The sequence below is a fragment of the Sinocyclocheilus rhinocerous genome, unplaced genomic scaffold, assembly GCF_001515625.1.
Source record: "Sinocyclocheilus rhinocerous isolate Xijiao unplaced genomic scaffold, SAMN03320098_v1.1 scaffold1364, whole genome shotgun sequence".
Classification (NCBI taxonomy): Eukaryota; Metazoa; Chordata; class Actinopteri; order Cypriniformes; family Cyprinidae; genus Sinocyclocheilus; species Sinocyclocheilus rhinocerous.
This window is the reverse complement of record NW_015627534.1, coordinates 979038-997148: the sequence shown is the minus strand read 5'-3', so window position 1 is coordinate 997148 and position 18111 is coordinate 979038. Positions and strand designations below refer to the sequence as shown.

Genomic DNA, 18111 nt, shown 5'->3' with positions numbered 1-18111 from the left:
GTGCAGCAGTCATATTTGTCCGTCTAAAAAATGCACTGAAAATGCGTTCTGTGTGAATGGCTTGGTTTCGGTTTTAACCTAATCAAGATCTTCTCCACATTGAGCTACTATATTTCTCTAATATTTTGAATGAATAGCGCAGCAACTGTGCGTCTCGTGGGCTAGACTAACAAAACACTAAACTACAACGTCACTTACATCATCATCACCGCATCTCGTGCTCCACTGATGACGCACATCTAACATAGGATTGTACTATTTTTGCATTCAAATGCAAATGTTTATTTTAAATTCGACTAATATTCATTCTTCACTCACAATCTCCTCGTCACAGGCAGGCACCGCACTCATGTTCGTGTTTGTGTGTGCTGTCTGCGTCACTCATAGCATGTGCCTATATCGTGCACTATATCGAACATTTTTTATATCGTTATCGAAGAAGGTGTACCGTCGATAATTATCGATACCGTTTTATCGCACAGACCTAGAAAGCAGTTTATTTTCAGACAGAATATCCACTTTTTATAATGACAGTATATAAACATTCCTGTTTTAATGAACAAGGCATAAGCATAATCCTGTATGCAACAACTTTTTCAGCCTATTCAAATTCAAGATTCATCTGGAGAGGATTTTCTTTTTCCTGACTTTGACTTTATAACTACTTCCAAAAAAAAAAAAAGATTTTTTTTCTTTTTTAGATTTAAACCTATTTTCCTTCAATTAGAACAGGTGTTTTTTTGTTTTTTTTGGAGCTGATTAATTGTCCAATTCATTCATCTAAGTTTATGCACCTCAGTTTTTGAATGAGAAGCATTATTTGTGGATCATTTTGGCAATGTTCAATCGAAAGCTAAGGTGCATAAGCTCAGATCAATGAGGCAGATGACCAATCAGTTCCAAAAAGTGATATGAAACATGCTTATCGAAAGAAAATCAAGTTGGCACTAAATCCAATATTCGATGATAATATAGCATAATGAGACATTTTTCAAAAGCGGGTCGTTTTTAACCAGAAACACCAAAATAGGTCAAGGATTTTTAGCACAGCACAAAGGTTAAGTGAAAATACTAAAGCATTGAAAAATGCCGTTTTATTTTACCTGGGCCCTGCAGACATAACAGAGCAGCTGGTTTCTGTGCAGAATTCAGTGATTGTGCCGTAGAGCATGTTGATCTGGTTGAAAAAGTCCACAGCTGAAATAAATGCATATGAATTAATTGACAATCATAAATACTCCCAACACCCAAACTCACCTGAATTGAAGATTGGCAGCATGTATATTGGTGATAAAACGTGTAACAACAAATGAATCGGTATTGTTTTTTCTAATTTCAATGTACCATCAAAACCTGATACCGAAACACTGATATTAAATACATTTTGTAATTATTTTAAATGACCAATTTTAACTGAAATAAAGAGCATACAGTTTCTATTTATTAACAATGTTTATCTAGCTTTCTTTTTTTGTATGATAATGTACTTTATTTAAAAAAAAAAAAAAACTCCTAATGTTTTTATTTTTACTACTCGAAGCATTTGAGTAAACACATGCACACTTAGATATATGACTGCCTGGAGATGTAATTATATGCACATATGTGAATAGGTGTATTATGTTTCCATGTACAATTGTAGATTTGAATTGTTCTATAGAAAACTCACTATTGACAGCAATCCATTCGTTAAGGTCCTCTCCCTCAGGTAGCATCACAGCAGCTCGAAGGTTTCCGCTTCCTAAGGTGGCCTCTGCATGCTTCAGCAGCTCATACTGATGAGAGCCTTCTGGGATATTCTTCTTGGGCTTGAATGTCTTTGATGAACGGCTTCCACTGCAATCATATTGTGTCACACCAATCAAGTCCACTGGGAACACGTGGTTAAACTGACTATAAACAATATATCAACAGAGGGTAAGAACTTAAAAAAATAAAAAATAAAGGGAAAAAAAATTAAAAAATTTTTTTTTTAATGCAAAACACGCCGAGATGAAGTTTTCATGCTCAACACAGGAACAGACAGCCAACCGGAAATGTTGAAAGCTGAACAACAGATGTTATTAGCTTGATTTCTAGCTGGATGTGCTTCCATATGACTATTTCTTCTGGGAATAAACAGCTGATTGCTGATATATATATCTGTGATACGCGATTATGGCAAGAAAGAAAAGGTTAATAAACGGTTGCATCGACTAAAATACTTACAATAAGAAACTCATATCCGGTTCTTTTCTTCTTCGGAAACAACTTTTAGAAGGCAATACGAATAACTACTACTATAAAGTTAGTTCCCAAAGGCAATTAAACAGCATTTATCAGCACTCTTCCGAGTTCGAGGTTTTACAGACGAAAGATATAAGTAGGCGTAGAAGTAGAGACTCAGGAAATGTCTACGATTGGTTCCCAGCGGGTGCCGCGGTGCAACCGTAGAAATAAACCGCGTGCTTGCGTGCAACCCTCCTGATTTATACGGACCGAATGTTGTTACAATTGTTCGGTACTTTCTAAACAATTAGAAGTGAAACTATGAGTCAAAAAAAGCCTCCCGTCTGCTAAAACCGTGGAGTTAAACGGAGCATGCGCGTTGCGGTGGAGGGCGGTAGTTTCCGCTCGCGGATCATACGGTGACGCACGGGGTTATAAACCGATGGTGTGCACACCTTTCTGCCTTATTTCCACCCGGTGTGTTTTGGGTCGCACACGTGCGATTTAGCCGTTTTCAATCTTTTTTTATTTTATTTTTATCTTAGTCTTATTTACATCACGCACCCATGGCTACACTCCGGGCGCTGCGGAAACTATGCCGGCATTCTCACCAGCAGGCATGTAGTTTTCACCTGTCATCTTCGAGGTAAGTTTCCGAGTCTCGTTTGTGACGGAATAAGCGCGAGCTACGAATGTCACCGCGTTCTGATCCGCTCGCGGTAAACCGGGGGTCATGTAACATACGGCGGAACTGTAACTCTTTATTTGTAACACCTCTGTTGTAATGATCTCACTATTGCACTTAGTTGCTTTATAACAGCATGTCGTTTGCGACTTCCTCTCTCGATGTTCAGTTATGTAACAAACGCCGGTTTAATTGCTCGGCTCCGCGGCTGATGTAATGTCATCAAGCGCTTGCGTCTCTGCTGATCTCAGCGCTCATGTGTTGGGTTTCCTCTCTCATGATTTGTGGTGATCGTTATGCATGCTTGCTCAAATTCAGCACATACTTGTTTTCATTTAAGCCCCGCGTGCTCAGTGATTGATTCATTTAGCGGTGCTGACTACATTTTCCGCACATGACTGAAACGTCTTCAAATACGCAGACATGCATTAAAAAAATTTTTTCTGTGTAAAATAAAGTCTCAAAAAGGAAAAGAAAAAAGAAACGTATATCAGTTTACGTGCATGCATGCATGCATACATACATAGGCCTATATATATATATATATATATATATATATGTATGTATATGTGTGTATGTATGTTTATGTGTATATATGTGTTGTCTTGTTACCTCAAGACTAAGAAAAAAACTAAACCACTCGAAATCACTTTGGTCACGCGACTGAATTATCACGGGAAAAACTAATTTTGTTATGTCGAGATCATGAGAAAATTAGGCTAAGTCGTGAAAACAATGAGTAGCTTTTTAAATCTAACGCATTTAACAGTTGTTCAGCCATTTATTGTTTACATTTACCTAAAATCGACATAGATTGCATGCGTTTTATCAGTTCAAGCATTCTCCGGGATTTGAACCCATAACCTTCGCTGTTGTCTTCTGAATAAAGAAAAATGCTATATAAAAGAATCACACAATTTGTAATGTTTTACAGCCTTGCATCTGAAAATGAACACGCATGATCATCATAACTAAAAAAATGATCACATCAGTAAAGGGAGGAACATGAACACTTTTGCGTGTAAATGAATGCAGAGAATGGTAAAAGATGTTCATACTACATTTGCATGGACTGTTTATATTTTCCATGTCTTAACTTATAATGCTCTTTAAAATTGATGTTTTTGTTGCCATACAATCAAGGCCCCTACATTTACATGAATCATTTAGAATATGCTTTTCTCCAAAGCTCCTTACAAATAAGGTGGGCTCTGACATTCTTCAAAGTGGCCTGTTATCTTAGTTCCTCTCCATATGTCTTCATTTAGACTGTATTCGATCACACCAGCACAGAGCTTATCATTAGACAGCAGCTGTGACTCCCAGTGTCACTTGTAGGTATCTGGGTTAACAGATAAATTCCACAGAAAAAAATTTATTTTTCAAACATATTTTTCCTTACTTATTTGGGTTCAAAGTTATCCAGAGCAGAAGCAGATTTGCAGTGACATTTTTGCCCTCCAATCCTCAATGTTTTATTTTTTAGACAAGAGGCTGTGATCATCTCGGGCAGGAAACTGGCACGGCAGATCCGCAACGAGGCGCGTGATGACGTGGAGGAGTGGGTCTCTGCTGGAAACCGACGGCCTCACCTGAGTGTGGTGTTAGTGGGGGACAATCCAGCCAGTCACTCGTACGTTCTCAATAAGACCCGTGCAGCAGCAGAAGTGGGTAAGACGCGTTCAAGCCCAGCACCAGACAGAAAAGCCTTTGTGCTTCACGGCTCACTGAAGTGAAATGAGGCAAATCTACCAGTTAAAATGCTGAATTCTTAAAGGGGACATCGGATGAAATAGTCACTCTTTTTGCATTTAGTTAGGTGTGTCTGCCAGCTCAGAAAAGCTGAAAAGAAACACGCAGCCAGTTTATGGGCAGTCTGAGTCTGAAACTGTGTCATCCAGCGAGCTGTTTCAATATGCAGCTGGCTTCTATGTAGATAGCTAGCTCTTTGAATAAGACCAACTCCGAGCCATATATGGAGTCCAAGGCTGCAATTCACTAGTCTTGTGTCGACGCCCCTCAGAAGAGAGGGGTGGAGTTATCAGTAGCTCATTATCATTTAAAGAGACATGCACCGAAACTGTGAACAGAGCTGTTTTTGACGAGGTAAAAAGGGTGTTGTTTTACACGACCATTGAGGAATTTTAACCAAAGTGTGTTACAGACATTTCATGAAGACCCTAAAGACTTGTGCCAACTTGTGGAAAATGGGCATCCGGCGTCCCCTTTAACATTTTGATGTAAAGCAGGGGTGTCAAACTCAATTCCTGGAGGGCCAGAGCCCTGCAGAGTGTAGATTCAACCCTAATTAAACACCTGAACCAACTAATAAAGTCCTTGAGGCTTATTTGAAAACTACATGGTGTGTGTGTGTGTGTGTTGGAGCAAAACTCTGCAGGGCTCCAGTCCTCCAGGAATTGAGTTTGGCAGATAAACATCAAATTTAATTTTTGGGTGAACTATCCCTTTAAGGGTTAGTTCACCCAAAACTGAAAATTGTCATTGTTCCCTCATTCTCACGTCTTTACAAACTCATGACTTTCGTTCCTCGCCGATCAAAGACTTTCATTCATCTTGACAACACAAATGAAGATATTTTTAATGAAACCGTAGAGATTCCTGTCCTTCTATTGATTGTCCGTTCCACCGATACTTGACGCTTCCAAAAGTTCATAAAAACGTAAATGTCATTTTAAATCAATCAGATGGTTTAATTCAACTCTTCTGAGGAGACATTGAGCACATCAAATATGATAAACGACAGCGCAAACTTCTGATAACCATATTTGATGTGCTGACGTGTGTCCTGATCAACGTTTATATTTGAATAAAAGTCTAAATTAAATCTGCTCATCATAAGAAGTGATTGTGTATCTTGATTGAACCACTCAATTAATATGGATTAAGGTTAAAATCTTTTTATGAACTTTGGATTCATCAAAGTTTGGGTTGTGTGGACTTTGAGTGGAAGGACAGAAATCTCTTGGGTTTCATTAAAAATATCCTCATTCATGTTTAGACGAGTCTTACGGGTTTGAAACAACATGAGGGTGAGTAAATGATTACACAATGGGTGAACTACGCCTTTAAAGCTTAAATTCTTTAAATGACTTTTGTAGATATTATGCTTGCATATTAATTTCTTTACAAAACTAAAATTTTAATTACTTTTTTTTTTTTTTAATTGTGAAATGGATGAATTGGACTGGATAGTCAATGAAAAGCAGCCATGAGTCTGTAGTTGTCTTCAGTATTGCTGTAGTAATGTAAGCGATGGGTGTCACTTTGCACTGTTGGCTGTGTACAGTATGTAAATCTATTTTGAGTGTTCATAGATTCCTTACAGGATCTCACACTCTGGCTCTACTCAACTCACACAAGCAACTCTGACTAGAGAGGCACTTTGGGGCCTATTGGCATAAATACTACTTATAAATACATATATAATACCTATATATTTTCTTCAGTGTTTTTGAAGTATTAGTTTTGCCCTTATTTATCTTTGTGCTACATTCTGTTGTATCACAGTTCTCTCTTATTCTCTGTAGGTATTAGTAGCGAGACCATCCTGAAACCTTCTAGCGTCTGTGAAGAGGAGCTGCTTGACCTCATCGAGAAACTCAACTCTGACCACAGAGTAGACGGTCTTCTGGTACAGCTACCTCTTCCTGGTAGGTTAACCGATGAGCCATAGCTGTGCTGATCTAGTGTCTCTTTAGTTGATGGACATTTTACACCATCAGTGCTGTGAACTGTGTTTTAAAAGTGATTGCATTAGGCTTAAAGCTGAATTTTAGACTCGATGGTCATTTAAAACCATTTTTGGGGCGTAACGCCTTACTGAAACTTATGATTCTTAAAGGGACCACAACCAAATAAAAGAAAAACGCAGAGATTCACTTCAAAACATGAAAACAAGACTTCTAACATATTATAATACTGTTCCCTCTCGTACACAGATCACATCGATGAGCGACGCGTATGCAATGCCGTGTGCCCAGGGAAAGATATTGATGGTTTCCATGTGGTCAATGTTGGCCGCATGTGTCTGGATCAGTCAACTATGCTGCCTGCCACTCCATGGGGGGTTTGGGAGATTATCAAACGCACAGGTGAGAAACCCTGTTAGACATTGTAGTATTACTCGGGGTTATGGGATTTAATGATGCCTCAAGTTGTTGAGGACAGGTATTACTTTTCTAAACAATCAGAATCCAGCATTAAATGAAAGAAGTAATTACTGTTTTGAAAATAGATATAACCAGGTTGTGTATACAAGAGATGTCGTATTGGACATTCAAGATGACTCGCTTCATATTTATTGAAATGAGAAGAGAAACCAGTTTGTGACCCGTGTAAGAATTTTTTTGAGTGTAAAACATATTTTAATAGAATGTCCGATTTTAAATGATATTAGACAATGATATTATTCAGATATTTTTTAAAAAGTCTCTCCTGGAAGAATTTTAGAATTTTTTATCACTGATTAAACTGAAAGATTGTATAGGGTTTTTAGCAGTACTATTGTTGTTTCTTGTATGTTTTTGTATAATGAAGATTACTAAAGAAAATTGTATATTTTTCTAAATGATGTATTGAAATGATATTGTTATTCACTGTTGCTGATATGGCATTAAAACATAAATAAATAAATAAATAAAAATAAATATTATTTTCAGCTGGTGGATACTAAAATTGGTGAACAAATCCCATAGACCTGAATTAAAGGAGACTTCAATAATCGTAGAAACTTGAGACAGTAAACGACCATCTAGGACAGAGTTTCCAAAACTGAGGGTTCGTGAAGGCACAGTTGATCAAAATAAATTAAAAAATAAATAAAAGGCTGCAATTTAATTAAATAAGTATAGTCTGTTTCAAAGCGGCTCACTTCACAGTAAATTCTGCTTCGCACAAACTCCATCTCTGCTCTGCATGTGTGCTTGGTTTATTTACAAATTTGCATAATTTCCAACATTTTGTGAACAGAAGTTGACAATTTCAACTGTATTAAATCAAAATAAATAGCTAAAGGCTCAAGGGTTTGAATGTTTGAAAGTAAAGAATTTAAGACATCGATATCGGTAACTCGTTATTTTTCTAAATATTTAATATTCTTTTTTTATTTTACATGAATGTATAATTGAATTTAAAACACAATGAAAATAAGAGTATTTTCTTTCTTATTTTCTTAGTTGGTTTCGGCAGCAGCAATACGAGACGTTTTAATTTGAAATGTAATATCGCTGTTAAAATCTCCATGTATGACGTTGTGCAACCCTATATATAAATATGAAATAAAAAAGCAATCAAAATAAAACATTTACTGAAAAAATTAATATTTTATCTGACCAACATCAGAGAACTGTTAATATGCAAAGATGTTCTATCAATGAAAATTATTGCCTTAAAATCTAAGGGAGGGTTTCAAGTAAATAGTTTACGTGTAAAAGGTTCGGCTGACAAAAAGTTTGTGAACCCCTGATCTAGAACACTTTAGCAACATCAAAGTAACACCCTGGCATTGTGGTGGCAATCTTACACCGCCAACAACCATCTTGTTGTATTTGTATTGATAATGTCAGATGATGCTGACTGAACCTGTCTTGTCTCATAGGCATACAGACGCTGGGTAAGAATGTGGTGGTGGCTGGTCGCTCCAAGAATGTTGGGATGCCCATTGCAATGCTGCTGCACACAGACGGCAGACATGAAAGGCCAGGAGGTGAGTCTGTGTGTGGAGAGGAGAAGCAAAGCGGAAGTATTTATATGCAGTTCTGATGAGTGGTCCTACAAGGCAATTCGTGTAAAGCGTCCTACCTCTTTTGTTTTTAGGTGATGCCACAGTGACCATCTCCCACCGTTACACTCCCAAAGAACAGCTCCGTCAGCACACACAGATCGCAGACATTATCGTCGCTGCTGCAGGTTTGAATTTCTATTTGTAATGTCCATTTCATGCATGTTTACCGCTATGTCTGTTATTACTGGGTGGTGCTCACAGGGACCAAGATTCACAAACACTATTACCTCCCTTCAGGTATTCCCAACCTCATCACTGCTGATATGATAAAGGAGGGTGCAGCTGTTATAGATGTTGGCATCAACAGAATATTGGACCCCTTGACTGGGAAAAATAGACTTGTTGGTGACGTGGACTTTGAAGGTGAGAAGGAAGGAACTAGAAGTGTGATTCGTGTAATAAAAGCCTTTCTGAAAATCTTGGTTAAAATAATCTTTGTACTTGCACTTTATTTAACGTATGTAGTTTATAATATTGTATATCATTTCTAAAGATTTTCTGCTTTTAGTTCAGCCTGAACCGTGTCTTGGGAGTCTGTTTTCAGTAGCCGTTTCTTTTGGCTTTTAATTAAGGAATTTTAAGATTTTAGTTTGAAAATCTCCCTTCGACTTACATTGATAAGTGTTAAATCATGCTAGAAACATCTAACAACATGGTAAATCATGTTAGCAATGTGCTGAAACATGTTAACAATATGGTAAATCATGTTAGAAATGTTAGCAACATTGTGTTAGAAACATGCTAGCAATGTGCTAATCAGTGTTAGAAGCATGCTAACAACGTGTTAAGTCATGCTATAAACATGTTAACAGTGTGTTAATGTTAGAAACATGCTAACAACGTTAAATCATGTTAGAAACGTGTTGGCAATAGGCTAATGTTAGAAACATGCTAGCAATGTACTAATTAATGTTAGAAATCAGCTAGAAACGTGTTACATGCTAAGACATGCTAGCAGTGTTAAATTATGCTAGAAACATCTAACAACATGGTAAATCATGTTAGCAATGTGCTGAAACATGTTAACAATATGGTAAATCATGTTAGAAATGTTAGCAACATTGTGTTAGAAACATGCTTGCAATGTGTTAAACATGCTAGCAATGTGCTAATCAGTGTTAGAAGCATGCTAACAACATGTTAAGTCGTGCTATAAACATGTTAACAGTGTGTTAATGTTAGAAAAATGCTAACAACGTTAAAACATGTTAGCAATAGGCTAATGTTAGAAACATGCTAGCAATGTTCTAAAACATGTTAGCAATGTACTAATTAATGTTAGAAATCAGCTAGCAACGTGTTACATGCTAAGACATGCTAGCAATGTTAAATTATGCTAGAAACATCTAACAACATGGTAAATCATGTTAGCAATGTGCTGAAACATGTTAGCGATATGGTAAATCATGTTAGAAATGTTAACAACATTGTGTTAGAAACATGCTTGCAATGTGTTAAACATGCTAGCAATGTGCTAATCCGTGTTGGAAGCATGCTAACAACGTGTTAAGTCTTGCTGTAAACATGTTAACAGTGTGTTAATGTTAGAAAAATGTTAACAACGTTAAATCATGTTAGAAACGTGTTAGCAATGAGCTAATGTTAGAAATATGCTAACAATGTCTTACATTTAGAAACATGTTAGCTATGTCAATCATGTTAGAAACGTGTTAGCAATAGGCTAATGTTAGAAACATGCTAACAACATGTTAAATCTAGAAACATGTTAGCAATGTACTAATTCATGTTAGAAATCAGCTAGCAACGTGTTAATCATGTTAGCGATGAGCTAATGTTAGAAACATGCTAACAATGTCTTAAATATAGAAACATGTTAGCTATGTTAAATCATGTTAAAATATGTTAACGTGTTAAATGATGCTAAAAACGTGTTAGCAATGAGCTAATGTTAGAAACATGCTAACAACAGGTTAAATCTAGAAACATGCTAGCATTGTGTTAAATCATGTTAACAATGTGTTAAATCATGCTAGCAACATGTTAGCAATGTGTTAATGTTAGAAACTAACAACATATTAAATCACATGCTAGGAACATTCTAGCAACGTGCTAAATCATGTGAGCGTGTTTAAACATGCTAGTAATGTGCCAGTTCATGCTAGAAACGTATTAGCAACGTTCAAAATCATGCTAGCAAGAAGCACGCGAAAACATATCTGCTATATTGCACTTCTCAGAGAAACTTTCAAAACAAGATTTTCAAAGCGATTTCAACTTTTCAGACAAGGCTTTGTCGAGCTAACATCAAGGTTTACTCGTCTAGTTTTTGACTGTTGATGTACGTCTCCACAGGTGTTAGAAAGAAGGCCAGCTACATTACTCCAGTTCCAGGCGGTGTTGGACCCATGACCGTAGCCATGCTGATGAAAAACACAATCAAGGCAGCGAAAAGCATCATTTTAACCCCCCCTCAGCGAGTTCGGATGGCAGCGTCCTCATAACATCACTTCACTTTGAGGGGCTCCTGGTGGAAAATCAATATTTTGAATGGCTATTTTTGAGTCCCATTATAGTCTAGTTAAATATATTTAAAGGTTTGAGAAAATGAATGTGCTTTTTCATTCAGATAGTGTATGTTTTTTCAGTTACCCGGTCAAGCTTTAAACACTTTCACTTTTGTTTCTACACTGTTACAGCTTTGCTTTTTCAGCTCTCTGTATGTTTAAGTATTATAATAGGAGATTGCCAGACATTTCTGAAGCATATTTATTAACAAGAAACACTTAAGCAATGTTCTACATCAACTGCAGTCAGTGTTTAGACCGTGTGGTTGTTTTTACCTTGTGTTCTTGCAGTCACATGTCCAATACTGGTCAATACTTGTGAGTCAGCATGCAAGATAACTGACCAAATAACCTTTACAACAACAGTCTATTCATTTGGGGGTGTTTGTGACTGAACTGATCCATCACTGCTTCTTTTTTTTATTATTATTCCCCCTTTATCTGGCCTTTTGAGGGTGCAAAGAGTGATGATAAAGGAGCAGTGGATAGGGACATACAGAACCTCTTAGAAAAGGAGAGATAATTTGGCTAAATCTAGCCAAGTTAGTGCTTTTTTAGCAGTATGCTCCAGTGACAAGTGTTGTTGAAGTCATAATTGTTTTGCATACTAACATGTAATGCCTTTCAAGCACTACAATAAATGTATCATATGTGAACTGATGTTTTATTTGAATCCTATTGTAAGTCACTTTGGATAAAAACGTCCGCATAAATGTAAATTTAGAGCATATTATAGAATATATAATATAGTTATTTAAAACAAATTTATTTAGTTATATTTGTATTTATTTATTTCAAAGAACGCACGAGGTCTTTTATTTTGAAAAGCTGACGAACACGGATTTCCGGCGTGCTGTTGTTTGTTTCATGTGACTGCAAAGTGCACACGTACAGCTTTCTCCTGATTTAAAGCTCTTACAAAGCAGAAAGAAAACATTCTGGATTGGTGAACGAGTAAGTATTAATTGGCGACATTTACTGAGTCACTATAAGTAAGATGAAGCATGTGCTGGCGTCATTTGATATCAGATAAGTAACGTTAGAGACCCGGAAGAGATGTAGCTCTCCGCAGGCCTGCAGCTCGGGGTCTGTCTCAAATTCAGTGCACTGCGGTTCTGAAGCCTTGTTTATGCTGTAGATCAGGGGTCTCCAAACTCGGTCCTGGAGGGTAGGTGTCCTGCAGAGTTCAGCTTCAACCCTGATCAAACACACCTGAACCAGCTAATCAAGCTCTTACTAAGCATACTAGAAAGGTGTGTTGAGGCAAGTTGGAGCTAAACTCTGCAGGACACTGGCCCTCCAGAACCGAGTTTGGTGACCCCTTCTCCCCAAACGCTAGCCGAGTTTATAACCAAACACGTTCGCGCAGTTGCATTATTCTCCGAAACGATAGGTGGCAGTGCAAAGGAAACATCAGTTAAACCAGCAAGAAAATGCTTTACTGAACTTTAATTTTCCTTTGCCAGGAATGATAGTTCATATTCACGAGTGTTTTTCTTAATTAAGTGGTTTCTTGTAACCAGATGCAGTAAGCTATATTTAATAATGTGAGGGGTCGCTTAGAAAATTGCTGAATACTGAACTCGTGTAACAGAACCGGGCGGAGCTGCGTTTGGGGCGTGTCTACTGATAGATCAGTGGGTGTGGCTACACGTTTGGCTCCGCCCCACATCTCAGGAACAGGACACTGGCCCTCCAGAACCGAGTTTGGTGACCCCTTCTCCCCAAACGCTAGCCGAGTTTATAACCAAACACGTTCGCGCAGTTGCATTATTCTCCGAAACGATAGGTGGCAGTGCAAAGGAAACATCAGTTAAACCAGCAAGAAAATGCTTTACTGAACTTTAATTTTCCTTTGCCAGGAATGATAGTTCATATTCACGAGTGTTTTTCTTAATTAAGTGGTATCTTGTAACCAGATGCAGTAGGCTATATTTAATAATGTGAGGAGTCGCTTAGAAATTTGCTGAATACTGAACTCGTGTAACAGAACCGGGCGGAGCTGCATTTGGGGCGTGTCTACTGATAGATCAGTGGGTGTGGCTACACGTTTAGCTCCGCCCCACATCTCAGGAACGAGTACATGGACTGATCGGTAAATTGTTGATAGACACTGCCGTTCAAAAGTTTGGGATCAGTAAGATTTGTAATGTTTTTTTGTTTTTTTTAAGTCTCTTCTGCTCACTAAGGCTGCATTGATTTGATCAGAAATACAGAAAAAACAGTAATATTGTAAAATATTATTGCAATTTAAACTACTGGTTTTCGGTTTGAATATATATACTTTAAAATATAATTTATTGCTGCGATCAAAGCTGAATTTTCAGCATCATTACTCCAGTCTTCAGTGTAACGTGACTAAGACTTGTGAGATGTAAACAAAGAAAAGTTACTTTTTGACTGTGTGGGTTTCCCGGTTAAGATGACAGACTAGTAATGTAGAAAAAAGTGACAACATGTTCAACATTGACAGGGCTCTGTGTGTGTGTGTTTCCCTCAATTGCAAGAAAAAAAGTTGATTGTGAGATTTAAAAAAAAATTTAAATTGTGAGATAAGAAATTGCAATTACCTTTTTTAATATTATTGCAATTTAAACTACTGGTTTTCGGTTTGAATATATATACTTTAAAATATAATTTATTGCTGCGATCAAAGCTGAATTTTCAGCATCATTACTCCAGTCTTCAGTGTAACGTGACTAAGACTTGTGAGATGTAAACAAAGAAAAGTTACTTTTTGACTGTGTGGGTTTCCCGGTTAAGATGACAGACTAGTAATGTAGAAAAAAGTGACAACATGTTCAACATTGACAGGGCTCTGTGTGTGTGTGTTTCCCTCAATTGCAAGAAAAAAAGTTGATTGTGAGATTAAAAAAAAATGTAAATTGTGAGATAAGAAATTGCAATTACCTTTTTTTATTTTTTGTCCCATGGTGTTTGCATGGCTTCCATGCAAATATGTAAACTGCAAAACTAGTGCACTTTCAGTAATCTGTTCATATGGGCACTGAAATGAACGTGTGCTGAATAATAAATGCTGTAAAGGAGTGTTCATTGTTAGCCTATGATAACCAGTGTTGGGGGTAACGCATTACAAGTAACGCGAGTTACGTAATCAGATTACTTTTTTTCAAGTAACTAGTAAAGTAACGCATTACTTTTTAATTTACAAGAGAATATCTGAGTTACTTTTTCAAATAAGTAATGCAAGTTACTTCCCTGACAACAGCTGAATTTATAACTGTAGGGGACTTTTCAGCAGTGTTGGGGGTAACGCATTACAAGTAACGCGAGTTACGTAATCAGATTACTTTTTTCAAGTAACTAGTAAAGTAACGCATTACTTTTTAATTTACAAGAGAATATCAGTTACTTTTTCAAATAAGTAACGCAAGTTACTTTTTTTTCCAATTTATTGATTGACAGCTCTCCTGTCTCCATGTTGAGAGAAATCAGATGTTACTGTAGTTCTAAAATAAATATGAATATGCATTAATTCATCTCACTCACAAAAAAAAAACACTCAGATTCAGTATTCCTCAAAATGAATAAAAATAATGCAACTCAGAATATGACGCAAACCTGCAATAATTAAATGTTAAATATCCTTTGTGTATTTAATCCCATTCTATTAACCAATGTCTTCGATGATCCAGTTCAACCGTACTAATAAGCACAAATTACTCTAGACAAACATTTGTGTCTTTTTTATTGCTGAAGTGTGTTGAAATGTCTTCTTCTGCATTCTACTGTACGGACGTAAATTTACTTTCCCTTCAGCCTGAGGCTTATTCATTTCACTTTTGGTGTGAAAAGGCTTTTATATTTGCCAAAAATAGAACTTTTTAAATTTAAAAACAAACAAGCAAGCCCTGTCCAGATTTACAAAGTAACGCAAAAGTAACGTAACACATTACTTTACATAAAAAGTAACTAAGTACCGTAATTAGTTACTTTTTTTAATTGAGTAACGCAATATTGTAATGCATTACTTTTAAAAGTAACTTTCCCCAACACTGATGATAACTAGTGCATTAGATAATGTTAACTAATTTTACTTCATGGTAAAGTGTTACCAGCATTCTATATTTGGTATACATTGCACTATTATGTTGTTTTTAATCTGCACTTTGATAATTGCATTTGCGTATTTAATAAGATCATACTGCTTTAAAACAGTAACAAAACAGGACTACTTTCCTGTCTGCTTCACAAGTAGATTATTACTCATGGGAGGGAGTGATGCTGATAGCGGATCTAAGAGCAGACACAGAGATGAGAGCAAATCCAGGAGCTTGTCATCATCAAGCGCCAGGAGATCCAGTCCAAGCCCTCAGAAGAGACATGAACGTAAGAGAAAGTGTATGAACTGTCAATCAGACAACAGGAGGCATTGTGTATTCATAAATTACTGTGTATACTGTATTTGTGGCGACACTACGCGTACGTATAATAGAAGTCTCCCAACTTCTGATCCGAAATTAGAGCGGAAAAAGAAGAAAAGGAGAAGTCCATCCAGCTCTTCATCATCTTCCGGCTCCGCTTCCCCATCCAGAGAAAAAAAGGCCAGGAAGAAAAAGAAACAGAAACTGAAGCGCGAAAAGAAGAAGGAGAAAAAGGAAAAGAAACGGCAAAAGAAGCTAGCATTGAAAGCTGAAAGAGCAGCAGCTTCGGTATCAACAGCTGCTGCTGCTTCTGATGAAACTCCTCAATCGCACCTGAAGACCTGGCAGTGTGAAGAAGCTAAAGAACACGGCCCTGGTATGTGCACAGAAATACACGAGTTACATCCAATATTTAGTTTAAAGGGGTCATATGATGCTATTTTAAAGATCATTATACGCTGTCTCTCTCTCTCTCTCTCACACACACACACATGCGCGTGCACGCACACACACATGATGCGCAAAACTCTGCATTTGAACAGTCAATAGCAAATACTTAAACTGATAACAAAACATACTTACAGTGCTGATTCAGAAGCGCCAGATTGTCATAGCAAAGTCAGAATTACCTCCTCTCCTAGGTTCACGAAACGGTCGTCCATAAAATGCATTGCTGTTCTGTTGTAAGTAATCTTAAAGATTCCTAAATGCATCTACTTTCGGCAGGCCAAATAAAGTGCTTTTGCTTTCGCACTGAAACACACAGCGTCTCCCTGACATGGCTGCATCAACACGACTGCTGTTCCTGAAACCACGCCTTCTTTCTTTGCGTGCACATTTGGGCGGCATTATGCTAATATTTCCACATAGTGACGATATGTGGGGGCGTGTTAGAACGAGCCGTTTTAGGTAGGCGTGGTTGACTCTTAACTTTTATAAAGAATATCTCTTTGGATTTGAGACTTTTGCAACTTTACAGATCTTCTTTATGCACCAAGAGCTTGTAACACTCCAAAGAGAAAGGAAAACTTGAAATCGCATCATATGACCCCTTTAATATCTAACAGAATTTGTTTGCTGGAGATAAAACGTCATTTCTCTCTCGCTGTAGTCATGACTGATGAACAGAAGGCCAGACATTGCACCAAGAGACCGATGACTAAAGAAGACTATGAGGCCAGGCAAAGCATCATCCGCCGGGTCCTGGACCCCGAGACGGGGCGAACCAGGTAAGTTTCCATCAGCCTGCTCCATCCACAAGACAATGAAACGCTAACGTGATGAACTTTCATACAGGCTCGTACGAGGCGAGGGGGAAATCTTAGAAGAAATTGTCAGCAAGGAGCGACACAAGGAAATCAACAAGGTGCATGTCTTACAGAACATTTCTGTGAATAGGAAAAATATTTCAAATCGTCATCATTTCTTCTTGTTTCTCACACAGCAAGCCACTAAGAGAGATGGTGATGGCTTCCAGAAGAGAGTGGGCATCAATAGGTAGCGAGGTGTGCATTTCAAGACAACTTCAAGCCAATCCAAAGCCTTCTCCTGCATTTCTACAAGAATTCAACTATTTCTTCATTTCTTGGTTCTTGGTTTAGATTCCTCCCCAGTGATTAAATATCACAGAAATGTGATTCCAGAACAACAGTTTGCCCTCAGATATTGTATACTGTCCTGGTGGCTAAATGAGGCGAATTAACCCCATTCACTTTAACACCGTTTACCTTCTTCATAGTCAAAGCAAGAAGAGTCTGGATCTCATTTTTCTGTTAATGTAGAAAGTGGCTAATTTATTTGCAGTCTGATGGTTTTCATTCCCACCGAAGCTCAGCATCTCTTAAATATCAACTGATGGTATTACAGAGGACTGCCGCAACATCAATAAAATATCTTTCTTACACATTATGTTGGTTTTCTTTCTTTAAAATAGGAGAGGATTGCATCGAAACTGTATTCAATACATTTCGAATATATTTGTACATATAAGTGCATTCGTTTGACTTATTGAGCCAATGCAGTGTATCAGACGGAGCATGCAGGATTCATTTCAAGGATCTGTAAATGAATTGTTATTGTTGACGTCTGTAATATATAGTGTCAGTTTGCGCTGGGTAAGTGTTACGTATAAGTTGTTTAGATGTGTGTGCCTACTGCATACTCTATGTATGTAATTAATATTACGCAGGAAATATGAAACATCAACATATCTCTGAGATTATTCGCAGAAACTGATTTGAATACATTATCCAATAACTATTACACACCTCCAATATTGTATTGCACTAAATTGCATTAACATTCAAGGTGTTCTAAATAAGTTTATAAAATGGAGAGTTCCGGTGCTTGATTCTGATTGGTTGAGCCAAGTTCAAAGCCGTTGTAAAGTACTCTACAAACATACACCTTTGTTTACATTTGTGTGTTGCTCGGCAACCACTTTGTTGGAACCACACCTGTTTCTGAGGAACTACATTGTTTGGCTGAAGAATAATGTTTTTATTT

At 37.3% G+C, this 18111-nt stretch overlaps 3 protein-coding genes across 4 annotated transcripts in view; 2 read left to right on the top strand and 1 right to left on the bottom strand.

Moving 5' to 3' along the window:
- Positions 1-2602, bottom strand: part of LOC107728150 (MOB kinase activator 1A-like) — a 4724-nt gene extending 2122 nt beyond the window's left edge. The window contains exons 1-3 of the mRNA XM_016538245.1: positions 2209-2602; positions 1670-1836; positions 1104-1197 (exon numbers count right to left, since the gene is read on the bottom strand). Of these exons, the coding sequence (XP_016393731.1) occupies positions 1104-1197; positions 1670-1836; positions 2209-2222 (275 nt within the window). The 5' untranslated portion in view covers positions 2223-2602. The remainder of the gene's footprint in view (positions 1-1103; positions 1198-1669; positions 1837-2208) is intronic.
- A 19-nt stretch (positions 2603-2621) lies between these two features.
- Positions 2622-11874, top strand: LOC107728122 (bifunctional methylenetetrahydrofolate dehydrogenase/cyclohydrolase, mitochondrial-like). The gene is made up of 8 exons (XM_016538209.1): positions 2622-2854; positions 4380-4564; positions 6442-6564; positions 6853-7005; positions 8511-8618; positions 8729-8821; positions 8934-9059; positions 11010-11874. Exons 1-8 carry the CDS (start codon positions 2775-2777, stop codon positions 11156-11158), a joined length of 1017 nt encoding a protein of 338 aa, XP_016393695.1. The 5' UTR covers positions 2622-2774; the 3' UTR covers positions 11159-11874.
- A 185-nt stretch (positions 11875-12059) lies between these two features.
- LOC107728336 (ADP-ribosylation factor-like protein 6-interacting protein 4) lies at positions 12060-17514 on the top strand. Of its 2 annotated transcripts, none has more exons than XM_016538485.1 (6): positions 12060-12175; positions 15441-15571; positions 15707-15982; positions 16718-16835; positions 16903-16972; positions 17051-17514. In XM_016538485.1, the coding sequence occupies exons 2-6, from the start codon at positions 15451-15453 to the stop codon at positions 17105-17107; spliced, it is 642 nt and encodes a 213-aa protein (XP_016393971.1). In that variant the 5' UTR covers positions 12060-12175; positions 15441-15450; the 3' UTR covers positions 17108-17514. The 2 variants fall into 2 exon arrangements, with proteins under 2 accessions (XP_016393971.1, XP_016393965.1); XM_016538479.1 differs by having other exon boundaries at positions 15438-15571.
- The last annotated feature ends 597 nt before the right edge of the window (positions 17515-18111 follow it).